The following is a 17,329-nucleotide window of genomic DNA, read 5'->3' on the forward strand; positions in this document are numbered from 1 at the left end:
GAATCAAAAGCCGCCTGAGCTTCATCTAGATGTGACTGCAGTTCAGTTTTTAACCTACTCAAGGTTTCACTGTTTTTCTCATTGCGAATCAAAATGTTCAATTTTTCACACGTAGCGCATGTGTCTTTCTGGAACTTTTTTATTTTAATGCCCATTTCGTGAAAAACATGTTCATAAATCTTACGACTTACGGGCTTATTATTTGGCGGGACCCAAATTTTATATTCTTCATAAAGACGTATCAACGTGTAAAATGAAGGTAAAAATCGTTTTTCGGAATTCCTCCTACAATCCCACATAGCATGCTATATCCACTGTATATACCTATAAAGTACGAAATGTGCAAAAGATATCGTGTATGTTCTAAGTATATACATAACATATTGGGATGAACTTTATTTATTTATGTTCAAGTATGAATATTATATGTATATATCTTTTGGACATTACCGTCGCCGGCTAATTTATATACCTTCGGTACATTCATTGTACATACACAGCATATACATATGGTCCATATACATATATATGTATACACTGGATAATTCGCCTGCAAGCACTTTTCAACAAACATTTTTATCCGATCTCGTATCGCCTTGGCAACAAAATGGCGATCTGATAAAAAATAATTATATAATTTTTTTTATAAATTTTATTACGGCTAATAGAATATACATAAATGATAGTCATTATGACGTCATATAGCAATGCCCTGCTGCTCTGCCGACTACGATCCGTGCACCGAGAAATGACGTTATTTCATAAAATAACGTAGCTGGCGCCATCTGTTAGAAGTCTTTTTTAACTGGAGGCTTAATATAATATGGCCGCCTATTACGGCTTTGTGTATGAGGTTCTCTTCCGCGTCATCCTTTACCCAGTGAACACGTGGTGGTTCCTTGTCCTTTCCTGCTCTTGGGATTCGCTTCCTAGACCCTTTCCTACCCCTTGCTTTTGGTAGCCACGTGCATTTAGGAATTAATTATTAAAGTTATTTCCAAATCGTACTAGTAAATTGCCTCCCTGCAGCACAGAATACTTATTGTCTTTTCTGTGCCCTGCAATGCCATAAAACAAGTATAGTCGCTTCGCTCCTATACTTTTGGTCCGTGGGGACCAGTTTGGAACCTTTAGGTCTTGTTTGTGAAGAGCCATATAGGAATTCTTAAAAAAAATCCAAAAATATTAGGTGTACTTAAGTCTGGTCAGTCACTGGGCCAACGTTTATTTGCCAAGGAAAAAGAGGACCAGTTGTTGGGGTATCATGCTTCAAAGAACCATAATGTGTTATATAGTCGCGTTGTATGTCAATATAATGTGTTATATGTGAAATATCTGTCAACGTATATTAATTGCATCCTTAATAAACTCTAAATAGCAAATTTCAACCCAATCGGGTCAATAGCAAAAGAGTTACGGTGTCACGTGACCTGAACCTCAATTTTTAATTATCTGTCAAAATTTTTTATTTGCATCCTAAATAAACTCCAAATACCAAATTTCATCCCAATCGGACCAATAGCAAAAAAGTTGTTAATTACATAACAAAGTTTCATTAGATCCTTTGAACATGCCAAGTCCCTGCTGTGTTCCCGGATGTAAATCTAATTACAAAAGTAGTTTAAAAGCAGGGGAGGCAAGTATTTCTGTTTTTGGCTTCCACAAAGATGAACAACTTAAAATTAAAAGACTAAAAGCCATACCTAGAGATAATTGGGCTCCTACTCAATATTCTGTGGTTTGTGCCAAGCATTTTGATCAGAATGATATTATCCGTGAAGATGATTATCTTTTACCTGATGGCACACTCACTAAGATTAGAGTTAAACCAAGATTAGTTTGCTCAGCAGCAGCTCAATAGCAGTGCCTCAAATTTTTCCAAATTTACCTGCATATTTAACACAAAAAGTGCCACTTCCTAGAGAAAGTCCAGACGAAAGAAATAGTGAATAACAAAAAAGTAATGAACTTGCCAATGAAGCCTTTGGGCAACTTGATTTCATAACAAATTTTGAAGAGCTTCTGAGCTACTATTCCTAAAAAATTCTAATATCTGACCTGTAGAATGTAAAAATTTTTGGGGATACAAAACCATATTTCTATACTTTAAACTTGAATGATGCTTGTATAAATATCATTAATCAAATATCAATAGATAGCGACCTACATGTTAAAATATTTTTAAAAAACAATGAGATGACCTAAATTGGATTTTACCTTTCAAATTGAAATTAAGTAGGTGGTCTCAACTCGAAAATCTAATAACTAGGTATAGGTCTTCTGATTATTGTGAGCTTAGTAAACCATAACCTTCATCTCTAGAGAAGTTTCATCACTTCATTGACTAAAATTCAGATTTCTTAAAACAGGCGTTAAATTTATTGACGAGTTCTGATTCACACAACTTAGAGGATGAAAAAGATAGTGCAATTAGTAATCGAGTAATACTTTTAATAGATCAAATAACTTTACTTATTTTAAAGCAAAAACGTTATGGCCCATCAACTATAGTAATGTCTTTTATGTTATATATTATATCACCTTGCGCACATGAATTGCTTAGAGATTATTTTAATCTACCCACCAAGAAGTACCTACAGTACCTTTCTTCTAGCTTTGAAGTCACCAAATTCTGACTTAAAACCGACCAAAAACTAACGACACCACTTATTATTTAAACATTGGATCCACTTCTTTAGCACCGACTGAGAAAGTTGTTGATTTTTCAATTGATTAAATTTATATAAATAAAAGACTACACTATAGGGGAAAAAAGACTAATAATGCATTATTAACGGCGTCTATACATATTTGGAACAATAAATCAATTAAATAAATAAAATATTCTCATGTGTAAATAAAACAAAATCAAAATCGAACGTCCATCTCGACAGAGCCACGCTTTCAAAGCGTAAACGGATCCGAATCTCTCGCGTTGCGCGACGTTGCAACTGTTATTACGCAGCTTGAGTAAAGGCGGCTGTAGACATTATATTGACAGGGAGCACGGACTATTATTGTGGTTGCTGCCAACCGACATATACTGCGTTCTCGATTTGGTTTGCTGAAATGATTGGACGTAGCCTATATGTATTTTATCAGTTTTATATAAATATGTAACTTATATTGTGCAAATATGTATGAGAAAAAACAATAACTTTGCTAAATAAGACTGATAAAAATCTCATAACTTCATTCAAGTTTACATATATCTTGCCTGTGTGAACTTTTGTGTACCGAGAATGATTACACAGTGTGATTTGTTTTCATCCTGGTCAACAATTCAAGGGCTGTGGGACCCATTAGTTGTAAACTAGGAGGAATTGCATGTTTTAACTGCTGATTAGTATACCACACAACCAGGAATAAATAAGCTAAATGAAGTATGTTCGGATTCTGCAGAGTTCATGAAATGTGTTTGATGGGGCTCAGACCATGTACTTAAGGACATCCATCAAGAAATCATTGAGATTCTACCATATTGATAAAATTGGGAAACCAGGATGAACTGCCTGTCTTTACTGTTGATTAGACTACACAACCAGAAATAAATAAGTTACATGAAGTATGTTAGGATTCCCCAGAGATCATGAAATGTGTTTGATGGAGTAGGTGCAATCATATGAGGAAGGAAATAAAAATTAAAAGTAAACAGGAATATAACAACTAAACTGTGACACAAACTGTAGACAATTAACTTTTTTGTTGTCGAACGGAGCAATATTTCAATGAAGTTTCACTTAATACTGGATTTTTTCACCAGAAGTTGGATGCATTTATAATTTATATACTTAATGTTATTTGAATGAAATATACGTATGTAATTATATATACTTTATTTGTTTCAAATCTTGAATAGGCAAAAAGGCACGAGAATTTTTCAACTGGACCTAAAAACCCTATTGTTGGGTAGAAAATAAAACTTATTTCATGTTTATATTCCATAACCTGTTTATTGTTTTATCAACTTTTGTCATACAGTTATTTACTTTTAATAATTAAAGATAAAATGATCTATAATAAAGGTTGAGTTTTATTCAAGATTCCATTCCTTAAGGCATAAACCAAATTTGCTCTATATTACTTTGCAGTCATTAGCATACAGTTATTATCCATTTTATACATATCTTTAATTTTCATCAAAATGTCTATAATAAATAGTTTACATTTCAAAACATACAATTAAAATTTACACTTTTTAGGCAAACAATCTTAACAAACAATCAAAGCAGATATTATTGGAACAGTTTTCTAAGAGCTACTGTTTATATGTGGCGATCAGTTTAAATTTGTACACTTAATCCAAAATATTTCATAGACAGTATTTATAATACATCTTTTATAATTAAGCAAAAGAATAAGGCAGTTCTTAAGTGTGTAAGAATATTCAGGTATAAATACTGTCTATGAAATATTTTGCATTAAGTGTACAAATTTAAACTGATCTCCACTTATAAACAGTAGCTCTTAGAAAACTGTCTCAATAATATCTGTTAAATCAATGTTTTTAATTTATTTAGAAAGTCTTTTAAGATATGTACTTAGGTCAATAATAAGTTACAATGTCTTGAAGAACAGCAAACATATCTGGTTGTCAAATTGGTATGCTAGCTGAAAAAGAGGACAACAAAAATCCGAGGACTAACCCTTGAAGCACACTTACAATTATCTTTTAGTTTCTCATAATGCTCTCGGTCAAATAAATATGTTAAATCATTTATAATATTTTTGTTAGATTAGCTATTTTACAATTTTATTTTCCAGTAGAAAAAGAACATGAATACTTACCCAATTCTCTTAAATATTCCTAGTTTATGTGTTTCGATGAGATCACTCATCATTATCAGACTCTAACCCCACATAGCTGTAATGTTTACATGAAAACCCAGTAAGTTTATAGGTTTTTCTGCCCTTCTAACCCAACCCAACCCGCTATATTATTTCAATCTTTTAGGTAGGAAAAATAAACACAGTTAAATAATTAAGTAAAATCATCTTTATTTCATAAACTTATGTTACACTTACACATCACTTTATGTGATAGAAAAGAGAGATTTAACAAAAACAGCTGTTCTTACACCTAATTTAAACATAAACATAATTTGTTAATGCCATATACACAAAGGTGCTCACATATGTCGCAGAGAAAATCTTTACACTTCTTAATATTCTTATTAATCAAAGGATTTAAAGCCTAAAAGTTTTATATTATAATTACATATATGAGAAATCATCATTTAGAAATTCTTGTATTGAGAAAAAACATTTTTTCAAAAGATATTGTTTTATAGTAAATTTATATTGCAGTAAAAAACTTGGTAGGTAACAGTTTAATGGTAGCAGGGAGAGCATTATAGAGTTTGGGAGCAAAGAAGGAAACCCCACACTTAACCTTGTGTATCCTATAAAAATTTGTATATATATGTTCTCTATTTCTCGTAAAATGAAAATTGTACAATTTTGTGTGTGGAGTAATCACTAATATGATGTTTAATATGTACTAAACTATATGATATATAAATACTTCTCTGTAAGGGAACTATCTTTGGTATCTAAATAATATAGAATATAGAACAACAACAATAAGATAAAAAAAAGTCTCTCCAGTTTTGGACTGGCTTTTTCTGCTTCTTTTCACCACCATCTTCCACCTTATCATCAACTCAACACTTGAAACATCTAGCTGCCAGAATCTGCATTCCTCCCCTTCGATAGTGCCACAACTGGATGCTATCTACTGCTTCGATTATCCTCTTAGATGTTTTAAAGCCTGGCATCTCGCTGACCTGAGCATTCAGACTAAGTGGCCTGCTGCCAGTCATGAGCAAAACCATTAAGATACCCTTGCATGGATGCTAATTGTTAGACCATACAGATATCTATTTGTTATTCATATTTGACTAGGGACACATAACTGTAGTTGAATTTCCTTACTCTTTTAAGGTTACACACCTCTTGGGTGAAAACTGATTATATGCTTATATGCAAGGTGTAATATAACATTTACAGCGTTTAGTTAAGCGGAAATTTGCCAATCTTTCACATTTTGGGCCTTATTCTAACTAATAAGTTCAATATTTTCTCCTTTTTGGTCTTGTTATTTATTTACATAATACATGTAGAGGTTAGGTTGTCATTGAAGCTCCTCATATTACATTAAGGCCTACCTTTAACGCTTGCGTTTTCTTCACAATTCAAATAATAACACTGATCCACAGTCCACAGTTAGATTTTGTGTTAAAATAAATAAATAGTAATTAAACTTTCACTCCCGCACCCAAAATGCCATGTATGAGTCCTTCCGTCGCATGAAAACACGGTAAATTCTAAAACTTTACAACTTTGTCGAATGATCACAGGTAAAGGAAGGCGACTTGGTAAAAGATATGCACATAATCGGATTCTCCAGAGTCTCTAGAATTATTCCATACCGATTTCGGGAAATTCTGAGCTAAATTAAGTATTTTATCAACGAAAATAAGAAGCAAGACCGAGACGATTCATTCACGTTGACGTCATGTCACTGATGTCATCAAAACTGCGGTAAAAGTCTGCATTAAAATCGCCCGTAAACGTCAAAATCGACCATTTTCAGACGATGTTTTAGGGTATAAAAAAAGGTTTTTACCTTATGATTTGTACATGGAAAAATAGTATAAAGCCTTAGGAACAGTTTAACATCAATTCTGGACCGATTCCAATTGGTTTTAGTAGTTAAATTTCGATTATAAAAAGGGTCTCATTTTAAGCGGACACGGGCGAACAGCGCAGGTTTCATTGCCTGGGTGACGTGCTTGTTGGGTGCTAGACCACCCGAATTATTGTACCTTGAGAGCCGGTACCGGGGGGGTACCAATATTCAGCTGACCGATTTTTTGGACTTTTTATGGAAAATTGCATTTTCTTGAAAAATGGTGATATTTGAAACAAAACGGTATTTAGTGCATTATAGCCAGATAAATTCCGCGTGTCTGAAGGCATAAATGGTCTTTCTACGTTGCATAGGTATTCCAGTATTAACCGTCAAAGTTAAAAAAAGGTGTAGAGCAAAAACTACTCTACGTAGATGACTGTAGAGTATATAAAAAAAAAGCTCTTAAAAAGTATTATAAATGTTGAAAGTTTCAAATCTCCAAGTGCTACCCTTAAAAAGTTATTAAATAAAATGTGATTTTTTTTTGTCAATTTTTCGGACCTTCATGGAGAAAATTTATTATTGCTCGCCCTGTATGGTTCACAAAAATTTTGTTTATATGGCATTTGAAAGACAAAAGATGAAGCTTTTTTTTGGTATTTTTTTTTTTTTTTTAATAAGTTTCGTTTGGCGGCAAATTCAAAAAAACTGAAAATGCCAGAACTCGTTAAAAAAATTTTTTTGAAAAAAAAGCTCTAAATATGTTATTTCTCTCATAAAACTAAGTCTTTTCGCTGAAAAACTTTTTTTATAAAAATTATCTTTTAGCCTCTGGACCGTTTTGAATTTTTTTTTTACTCAATTTTGATCGCTTATAATAAATCACCCTGTATACGGATCTCGCCCAAAAAGTATACAGATAAGAATCACCCAAGAACCCTTATATCCTGAAAATTTCAGCTCGATTGAAAGCTTTAAACTTGAGATCTCGTGAGCAACTCGATTTGTACCCATTTTTTTACGAATTTTTGACTTCAACTCGGTACCGCTCTCTTTGTGGGTACCGAAAAAAAAAACTGTTTACGGATCCATCATTCTCAATGTATTGGGAGGCCACATGCCAAATTTCATCGTTTCACTAGCCATACAGCCAAAGATATGAATTTTTATTTCCCAAAAAACACGCTTTTTCGGGCCCGGGCTCGCGTGCATAATATAGTCGCTGACGCTCCTATATAACAAGCAAGCAAGTGATATAGTTCTTGTGACCTGTGTTTTTAGATTTTTAACCAAATAAAAGTAACAAAATATTTGAAAATCAAATTTGAAGCATCCAAGGTAAGACAACTTTACTTTTTTTGTAATATTTGTTGTTGTCATCACAAATTAATTATTTATTATTAGACTTTTGGTGCCTTTAGTGTTGATTGTCTTGTAAATGGTTATCAGTTATTATTTTTTAGAATCTAAGTAACTTTTAGCATGGGGAATTGTTATATTAATTACTTAAAATAATTATGCTTAAGCCTTTCTTGATAAACTGTATATTAAATAAGAATGTATCTTTATTTTACAAAAAACTTTTTTTTTTGATAATGTTTGATTTTGACAGATTATAACTTTTTAAGAAACTGCTTTTTCTGTGACTAGAGCTTTTCATATTTTACACAAGTCACAAACAAAAAGAAAAGGAGACCCTGTAAATGTGATAGTGAATTATTTATTTTAACATCAGTAGTGAAGAGCCAAGAATTATCCTACTGTACAACCTTAGTTGTTATCCACACATCACTTTGGTAATTCTAGGGAGCATCATAATATTATTGTGAGTAAATGATTATGAATGAATGCCTTTACCTTTATTTTTGTTTAAGGATTATTTTTGTTTGCAGATACTTCATACACTTACCATTAACGTAGTACCTAGTTTTACTAGAAAATTTAAAAAAATGTATGCTAAAAACTTATTTAAAAGAAATTGCTACCGTAAGGTAGCCAAAGATGTGGAAAATTGCATGTTATTTTTAGACAATTCTTTGGAACACACACAATCTTTATCCTTGCATTCCCAAAATGATGTACCTCGAACCTCCCCTCCCTTAACAGAAGCTATGGCAGCAACTCTATGTAACTTTTCAAGTAATTCAGACTGTGGAAATGATGAACCGAATGGTAATTTGCCTTCATGTTCAGGTGCCAGAATAAAGGAGCCAGAAATAGAAGGTGTACTGCCAGTTAGCAATGTATCCATCTACAATTTTAAAGAAAGTTTCGAATCTCAATTGGGTCAATGGGCAACTGAAGAGAATATTGCTTTGGCATCTCTAGGAAAATTATTAAGGATTCTTCAAACATGTTCAGATAAAGAGCTCAAAAACCTTCCAGTTGATCCCCGTACCCTTCTTAGAACACCAAAAAACACTGACTGCAAATTACTTGGCTCAGGAAATTATTTTTATTTTGGAATTCAGAATACTATTAACATTTTATTTGCTAAATTTACCCTGAACCCAGAACTAATTAACAATATTGAAATTGCAGTCAATGTGGATGGGTTACCTCTTCATAAGAGTACTGGAAATTCCTTTTGGCCCATATTGTGCTTAATCAAATCAATTGAAGTACTTAATAAGGAAGTTTTTATGGTAGCCCTCTTCCAAGGCCCAAACAAACCTCCTGCAAATGAATTAATTTTTGATTTTGTTTCAGAATGCACTAATCTAGTAAATAATGGAATTAAAATAGAAAATTTTATTATTCCATTTAAAGTAAAGATGATAATTTGTGATATGCCAGCTAAATCATATATTTTATCTGTTAAGGGCCACAGTGGATATTTCTCATGCACCAAATGTTGCACAGAAGGGACTATTTATGAGGGTATTGTATGTTTTGATGAATTGAACTGTGCTAAGAGAAATGATGTTAATTTTAGAAATAAAACTCAAGAAGAGCATCACACAGGCAATACCATTTTACAAAATATACCTAAATTTGATATGATTGAAGATATACCCCTTGACTATATGCATTGCATTCTTTTAGGAGTCACAAAAAGAATGTTCTGTCAAAAAAAGTATGGCCTGATATTTGGAAAACCTCCTTTTAAATTGCCTGCACAGAAAGTTTTACTTCTAAACAAAAAACTAAAATATTTAAAAAAGTTTATTCCCTTTGAATTCTCACGAAGAAAAACCCGAGATATTAATGAAATAAAAAGATATAAAGCTACTGAGTTCCGTTTATTATTACTATATACAGGACCAATTGTCCTAAAAAATGTCGTTTCTAAAAAGATATATCATCTATTTTTAATGCTATCAATAGCCACTTTAATTTTAGCAAGTAAAGAATTTTCTGTAAATGAAAGTTTGGTTGGATTTGCCATATCATTGCAAGAACATTTTATTATGAACTGTAGAAAGGTGTACAGCTTAGGTTTTGTATCATTAAATGTACATAGTCTTTTACATATAGGTGATTGTGTGAATCGTTTTGGAAGCCTTGATAATTTTAGCTCTTTTTTGTTTGAAAACTACATGCAGCAAATTAAAAAAAAAATTCGCAAATCTTCACAGCCTATACAACAAATAATTAAAAGAATTTCTGAGGATAATAATTTCATTAGTCCAATGGAAGTTAAACCTTTTACTGTGCATTTTTCTCTACAACATAATAATGGCCCACTACTGCCTGGTTTAACAAGCCCACAATTTAAAAAATACATAGAAAAGGACTTTTTAATTAATGCTAATAAATTAGCAGATAGTTTTGTGCAGTTAAATGATAATACAATAGTGGAAGTTAAAAATTTTGCCACAAATTCAAATGGCAATGTTAATTTTATTGGTTTCTTGTATGAAAGCAATAATGATTTTTTTTCAAAACCATGCCCATCTTCATTTGTCAATGTTTCCATGATATGCAAAAAATGTATTGAATTGAAATCATGGGAAGTTAGCCGTATAAGAAAGAAAGTTGTTGTCTTACCATTTGAAGGAAAGCTTGTGTGTTTTCCATTATTGCATCTATAAATTATATTTTGTAAATGTACTGGCCGGTCTAACATGGTCTAAAGAGTAAATTTTTTACTTTCTAAATTTTTTTACTTTACTTTTGTATTTTTTTAAAAGAAAATAATATTCATTTAATGGCGTTTTTTATGTGAAAAACTATAAAATTATAGGTCCTGTTTAGTTCTTATTGAAACATCCTGTATATTAGTGTTTTTGTATCTTTAAATGATATTGCAATTATATTGAAGTAACAAATTGTATATAATTCTATGGTTGTGAAGCATTGAAAATGTGGTACGTAGTTGCATTCACTAAAGAAAGTAGTGTAGCCACTGTGCCATTAAGCTGGTATATAGAAAAGTCATCTGAGTGTTTTTGGCCTCCTTCAATAGTAAAAAGGGCCACTCTTGAAAAGCTGATCAAAGATAAAGTCCTCCCAGAAGAAGACTGGAAACCATTTAAGGCTGAGATCCTAGGAAAATATAGTAAGGAAAGTATGAAAACATGTACTATTATTCTACAATTTTTTTTTTTCATTTAAGGTGATTATAAGCAAGCCATGGCTAAGCTTCAAAAAGCAAAAAGTTCAGATAAGCTTACTACGACAGATGATAATGAAGATAAGGGAAAGGGAAAACGAAAGAGAAAACCATCTCACAAAATTCATAATACAAGTTCATCTGATGCAGATGAGAGTAGCGGTTCAGTCAACTCTTTATCATTTCCTAGTTTTTCAAAACATTTGCAAACAAGTGGTATATCCAATAAATTATTGTTTCAAAAAGTGTTTATGTTTTATCTTTTAGATTTTGCAAATTATGAAGTTTATCCTTCGCGGAATGCAAATAAAAGTTCCAGAGACTTTAATATGCCAAAGAGGTCCAGATCTCTTTCTCCCTTTAAAGAAGCCATTACTTTTTCACCCCAAGATTCTCAACGACGTTCTGAGCGAGAAGATATTTATCCCAAAAGAAAAGAAGACATGTACAAGAGGTAAAAGTAATTTTTGATATACATATCAAGATTACTTAATGATTTATTTTTAGAAAATCATTGCTGCAACAGAATTTATTTGAGAACGGACATAAGCAAACAGAAATCACGCAACCAGCTGGAGAAAAGTTGGTGCAAATATTTGAATTATTACAGAAAATTCAGGCTGATTCATCAGGTAAGACATAAAAGGACTTATTTGCATACCTAATATATATAAATATTTGTTAGAATTTAGAGTGCAAGTGCTAAGAAAACTGAATATAATAAATATAAAAATTAATGATTTGGAGACCACAATAGAGAATTTAAAAAATAACTCAAATATACCAGAAAATGAAGAAATGCTATTTGAAGATTTTATTAATTTATTTCCATTGGATATGGAAAAACTTAATACACTGGAAAATGTGCTGCTGAACCAAAATGAGATGAAAAAGTTGGTAAGGAAGAATCTTTTTTCCATTATCTGTATATTATATGAAATGAACTTTATTACATATTTGTTTACTATATATTTTAGACAAAGTACTTAAGTCGTGTAGGGGGTAGTGACGTATCTGAAATTGTCAAAAGATTGATGTACAAGATATTTACTAATGAACTTGGAACTTTATTTAGTTGGGATGGTGCAAAGGGCAAGTTAAAATTTAAAAATTTAAGAATTGCCACTGTAATTTTAGGTAAGCTAAATGGAATGAAAATATTTTTTGGTTATATTAGTTTCTCGTCCTTTATTTAGATACTGTGCGAAATAATCCATCCACAAAAGATTCAACAGAAGCAGATGTTATAATACATGTAAAGAAATGGTTAGTCCGAGCAAAGGAGAGAATACATTTGGAAAACAAACAAAAAAGGTGCATATTCATTTCTCTATTTTCAAAACAATTTAAAAATGTGTTAATTCTGCACATAAAATATTAATCAAAACATTAATACACTTGATTTTAATTTTTAGACAAAATAGGAATGACATGCATGAGAGTGAACCAAGGAGTAAGGAGCCAAGCTCTTCTTGAATATTTCAGTTTTATTGCTTGTAAATTGAATTTGTTGAATAAATGGAGTTCAATGAAAAATTATGACCTTCATTAAAAAAAAAATTAACGGTTTAAAGCTCAACCAGGTAATATCACGATGTATTTAAAGAAAAAAACTTATGTACACTTTTGGTTAATTCTAAAATGGAAGTTTTAATCAAATTAAATTAGTAATATAATTAAATAGTTCTTTATTTTTCAAATTCCAAAAATTTAACTTGTATTTTGCAATATAAAATGACACTTAATTCCGAATATTTCACTGTTCATCTCAACTTAGATTTTAACGCATACTCCAGAAATTGTACATATATGGTGTATCCAGACCATCTTTCATGGATATAGAGTGCATATACCTAAAGGATATTTATTAGATATCCTGGAATATGACAAATATATTTGTATATTCTATAAATATACATGTAATAGATACATAGAATATAATAGATGTTTATTAGAGATCCATAGAATATAACCCTTGGATATACTTTAGATATCTGTTATATTCAGGATATACACTGTACATACTTATAGTATATTCCATGTATCACATAGTGTGTGACAAATGTATGTTTATTTTACATCCATAAAATAAACAGCGCATTAAAAATAGACATTGTATGTATATACGTCAGTACATTATAAACATACATAATATGTACATATAATATGTGTTTGCTATGTGGGATAATGGCTTTCGTAGGTTGGAATGGAAGCTATGTGATCTTTTACTAGCTGCAAACTGTTTTCACTTATTTTGTTTGGAGGCTCTTTACGACCTCTTTTATCTTTTTCACATATTCCTGTTGAGTTCATTTTTAATAATACAGTCGTTATAAATTTATTAGAAATATCGAAGGTTTTTTCAAAGCACCCTTTACAAACTTGAATCAACTCGCCATTAACTTTCAAATGAAAAACGTTAACACAGTCTCGCTTTTTCTTCCTTTCTGACGTTATTGCTGTTTTCTTTCTTTGTTTCGTAATAAGACTTGCGGTATAGGCAACCCTCTCGTCAAAGTCGCCAATTGACCAGAAATAATCAAAAAGCATGTCCAACTGAACATCATCTACTTTACTACAACATCCATTCCTACAAGAGCATAAAGGTCTTCTCTCTCTTTTTCTGATAAGTTTCCCCTTGCTGGTAGTATATTCCCTACCCAAATTTCTGTTTGTTTTTCTTAACTTTCTTTTCTCCCTGGTTTCTTCCTTTACTGTTTTCCGACCTCGCCTATTTTCTTTAATAACATTTTCCACTTGACCCGCCGAATTGTTGTTTTTCTTTTTTATTTTATCTGCAAGTTGCTGTAGATTAACAGAATCTGAACTTTCTGACTCTGGGGCGTAGTCTTTATCCTTATCGCTGTCGTCACAATCGCCAGGATCATCACCTAATTGTTCGTTACCTGGTGATGGCAGAACCTCTGAAATTAAACAATGACCTACAATTAATTTTTTTATTGCCATATTATCATGAATTTTACTTCTTTATTCTAGTTTTCAAATAGCTAGTAAATGGTATAAACTAACCGGCTTGAACAAAACATCATTCAAAAAAGTAGAATGGGGAAGTAACATTTTATTTTTTGATACGTAAAATAGTTTCCACAGTTCAAAATGCTGTATCAAACATTTACCTAACTCGTCTCAAATTCCCGAAATAATTTCAAATTCTATTTGACACCAAAGAATATCTATAAATTAAAAGCAAATTTAATCATATTTACCGTGTATAGATGACACATCATCCTCAAAATACGGTGTTGTAGATAAAGGAACATTATGCAAAGTAACGAATTCCTTCTTATTAGATTGCTCTGACATCTCTGTTAAAACATCCTGTGAAGTAGATGGTATCTGGTCTATGACATTGGTGCTTGTACAACAAATCTCTTGCCAAGTCTGCTTACCTATAAAAATATTAATAACAGAAATTAATTCGATATAAAATACAGTACCTTAAATTTTAGTGACTTGGCACGCTGTATTTGACTTTTAGTATATGGATAAAAAAATAGTAGGTATGTAGCTAAAAAAATACAGACTAAACCTAGTAAAAAATTTAAAATAATTTAACATCTTTTATAATCGACAACAATATACTGAAATAATAGTATTAAGTTAAAGCAATTTTAAATTTTAGATCTGTGCGCGGGTAAAGAAGTACAAGTCCCAAATCCCAGAAACGGTACAGTATTATTAGTGAAAGAACAATAATTGCGTATTAAACATAAAAGCATAATTTAATATTTGAGCTGAACTTACCATCCTCAACGGCACAAAGATTATCAAATCAATTTTCTTTGCACATATCAATCATTAATTTTGTTCTTTTTGAAGCCATAACCTCACTTAAACTAATGACAAAACTATGCACTTTAACCCAAACAGGACGTTCTATAGTCTTCTTTGCCTGTTCTGGCAGGGTTCTAGAACTTATTTAAGCAACCAAAGGTTTCTAAACTTGTTTAAAACCAAATTATGTCGATTATTTTGCTAAGCATTCAACACGCCATGCGTCATTAAAAATATGTAAACAAAAATAATAGTGACATATTCGTACGGCACAAAATAACGTGGGTTGTTCTGTGATTAGGGTAAAGAGGTATAAGTCATGTTAAATCGCTTTACGCCAAACCAGCTTCTTGTGAAAACGGATATATAATGATATATATCCATACTCCCTATATATACATATTTTAAACCTGTTTTACACAATTGAAAATACGGATTTTAAACGCGGCTAGAGTTATACCCTTTTACACAATTCAAGATCTTGAAAAGTGGTGTCGAATTTTGCGTTAACCTCATTTTATAAATATTCTGACTTATACCCCTTTACCCGCGCACGAGCGTAATATTCGCAGGAGCTGTATTAAGTGAAATGAGTAGAGTAGCCCACTTACTCTTAACTCTGCCTCCTTCATATGATGGGATAGTGACTGCAATTGAAACTTTGTTGGAAGACACCATCAATTTAGGTGTAAAAACACGTTTATTGGGTCAGGAAACAAAATCGCAGCAGGAAAGTGGAGACACGACTAGCAAAGTTTTGCATGTCCAGGTAACAGATCCAAAAATAGCAAGGCCGTTTAAGAACCAAAAATTCCACTCTTTTAAAGCCAAAAAAAAAATAAATTTGTCAATAAACGGAATTTTAAAACAAAATCAAAGTATAATAACAATAGTAACAGCTACCCGAAGAAGAGATATACCTTTACAAGGTGCGACTATTGTGGTAGGACAAATCACCTTAAATCAAACTGTTTCTACTACAAACGAGAACAGGAATCCAGGACATTACATGCGATTCAAACCAATCGGGATGAATCAAGTTTTGCATTTATGATGTCTAGTAGCAATTTGCCAAAACCTGCTAACTATCAAAGTAATAATACTATTAAGTTTCTTCTGGATTCTGGAGCCACCGATCACATTATAAATCGGCACCAATATTTTACCCATTCTACGGAATTAACAAAACCAGTAGACATATCAGTTGCGAAAAACAATACTGCTGTAAAGGCTTATCAAAGAGGAGAAATCAATATTATTACCAACTTGGGTGTCCATGGAAAGTTGGAAAATGTGTTATTCACTCCCGAAGTTCCATACAACCTACTCTCGGTAAGACGCATGCAAGAGGCAGGTATGGATGTACTTTTTACATCAAATGGTGAAGTGACGATAAGCCATGAAAGTAAAACCATTATAACTGGTAAGGTGATTAATAATTTAATACCAATAATTTTTAAAATAAATAAAAGTCTGATTCAAAATATTGCAAATCAAATAAATGTGCATGAAACCAAAGCGCCATATGATAATTATATATTGTGGCATGAGCGCTTAGGTCATATAAAGTAAGAATAAATTTTTAGAACTAAAAAGGCAGGAATATTATGAAAAATTAAATAATGTATATCCCAGTACTGGTTTATGTGAAGCTTGCATTTATGGAAAGCAAGCATGTTTGCTTTTTGCTAAAAGTAAAGATAAATCTCATATTCTAAGACCACTATATATTTTTCACTCAGACATTTGTGGACCTATTTCTCCACCTACAATAGACAATAAAAATTATTTTATAACATTTATTGATGAATTTACTCACTATACGGTAATATATTTATTAGTCTATAAATCAGAAACATATAATGTTTTTCGAGATTTTGTACTAAAAAGTGAGGCCCATTTTTCTTTAAAAGTAGCATTTCTATATTGTGATAATGGGCGTGAGTATCTCTCTAATGAAATGAAATCATTTTGTAAAGATAAAGGTATTTCTTTTCATTTAACCGTTCCATATACTCCTCAACAAAATTCTGTTGCGGAAAGAATGAACAGAACTCTTACAGAAAAAGCTAGAGCCATGATACATGGTGCAAATTTAAATACACGTTTTTGGGGTGAAGCTATTTTAAGTGCCACATATATTTTAAATTTAACCCCGACAAATGCACTACTTAAAAAGGAAACACCTTACAAATTGTGGCATAATAAAAAGCCCAAAGTAGATCACTTAAAAGTTTTTGGCTCTACTGCTTTTGTATAATAAATTTTGTATAATAATAATAAATCTCGAAAAACAAAATTCAAGCAAAAATCTGTTAAGGGCATATTTGTTGGCTATGAACCGA

General features: G+C 31.6%; 2 protein-coding genes across 7 annotated transcripts; one reads left to right on the plus strand and one right to left on the minus strand.

Annotated features, from left to right (window-relative positions):
* Positions 1-840: 840 nt before the first annotated feature.
* Positions 841-12,725, plus strand: LOC126750552 (uncharacterized). 6 transcript variants are annotated; one of them, XM_050460192.1, is made up of 11 exons: positions 841-1,082; positions 7,882-7,972; positions 8,263-8,459; positions 8,527-11,135; positions 11,193-11,405; positions 11,457-11,643; positions 11,697-11,821; positions 11,875-12,086; positions 12,167-12,326; positions 12,386-12,503; positions 12,605-12,725. In XM_050460192.1, exons 4-11 carry the CDS (start codon positions 10,940-10,942, stop codon positions 12,663-12,665), a joined length of 1,272 nt encoding a protein of 423 aa, XP_050316149.1. In that variant the 5' UTR covers positions 841-1,082; positions 7,882-7,972; positions 8,263-8,459; positions 8,527-10,939; the 3' UTR covers positions 12,666-12,725. The 6 variants fall into 4 exon arrangements, 3 of the variants coding, with proteins under 3 accessions (XP_050316149.1, XP_050316151.1, XP_050316150.1); XR_007665756.1 differs by having other exon boundaries at positions 11,193-11,402; XR_007665755.1 differs by having other exon boundaries at positions 8,370-8,459.
* Positions 12,726-13,255: 530 nt separating this feature from the next.
* On the minus strand, positions 13,256-16,722 carry LOC126750188 (uncharacterized). The gene is made up of 2 exons (XM_050459720.1): positions 14,417-16,722; positions 13,256-14,113 (listed from the first exon to the last, which is right to left on the minus strand). The coding sequence occupies exons 1-2, from the start codon at positions 14,511-14,513 to the stop codon at positions 13,365-13,367; spliced, it is 846 nt and encodes a 281-aa protein (XP_050315677.1). The 5' UTR covers positions 14,514-16,722; the 3' UTR covers positions 13,256-13,364.
* Between the last annotated feature and the right edge of the window lie 607 nt (positions 16,723-17,329).

This window comes from Anthonomus grandis, chromosome 2, assembly GCF_022605725.1.
Source record: "Anthonomus grandis grandis chromosome 2, icAntGran1.3, whole genome shotgun sequence".
Classification (NCBI taxonomy): Eukaryota; Metazoa; Arthropoda; class Insecta; order Coleoptera; family Curculionidae; genus Anthonomus; species Anthonomus grandis.

Bases quoted from the DNA above. Each gene is read 5' to 3' on its own strand.
- LOC126750552 (XM_050460192.1), top strand. From the start codon at position 10,940: ATGTGGTACGTAGTTGCATTCACTAAAGAAAGTAGTGTAGCCACTGTG. The intron at 11,822-11,874 runs GTAAGACATAAA...AATATTTGTTAG, and splicing joins AATTCAGGCTGATTCATCAG to AATTTAGAGTGCAAGTGCTA. The intron at 12,087-12,166 runs GTAAGGAAGAAT...TATATATTTTAG, and splicing joins AAAATGAGATGAAAAAGTTG to ACAAAGTACTTAAGTCGTGT.
- LOC126750188 (XM_050459720.1), bottom strand. From the start codon at position 14,513: ATGTCAGAGCAATCTAATAAGAAGGAATTCGTTACTTTGCATAATGTT. The intron at 14,114-14,416 runs GTAAATATGATT...GTTTAATTTCAG, and splicing joins TGATGTGTCATCTATACACG to AGGTTCTGCCATCACCAGGT.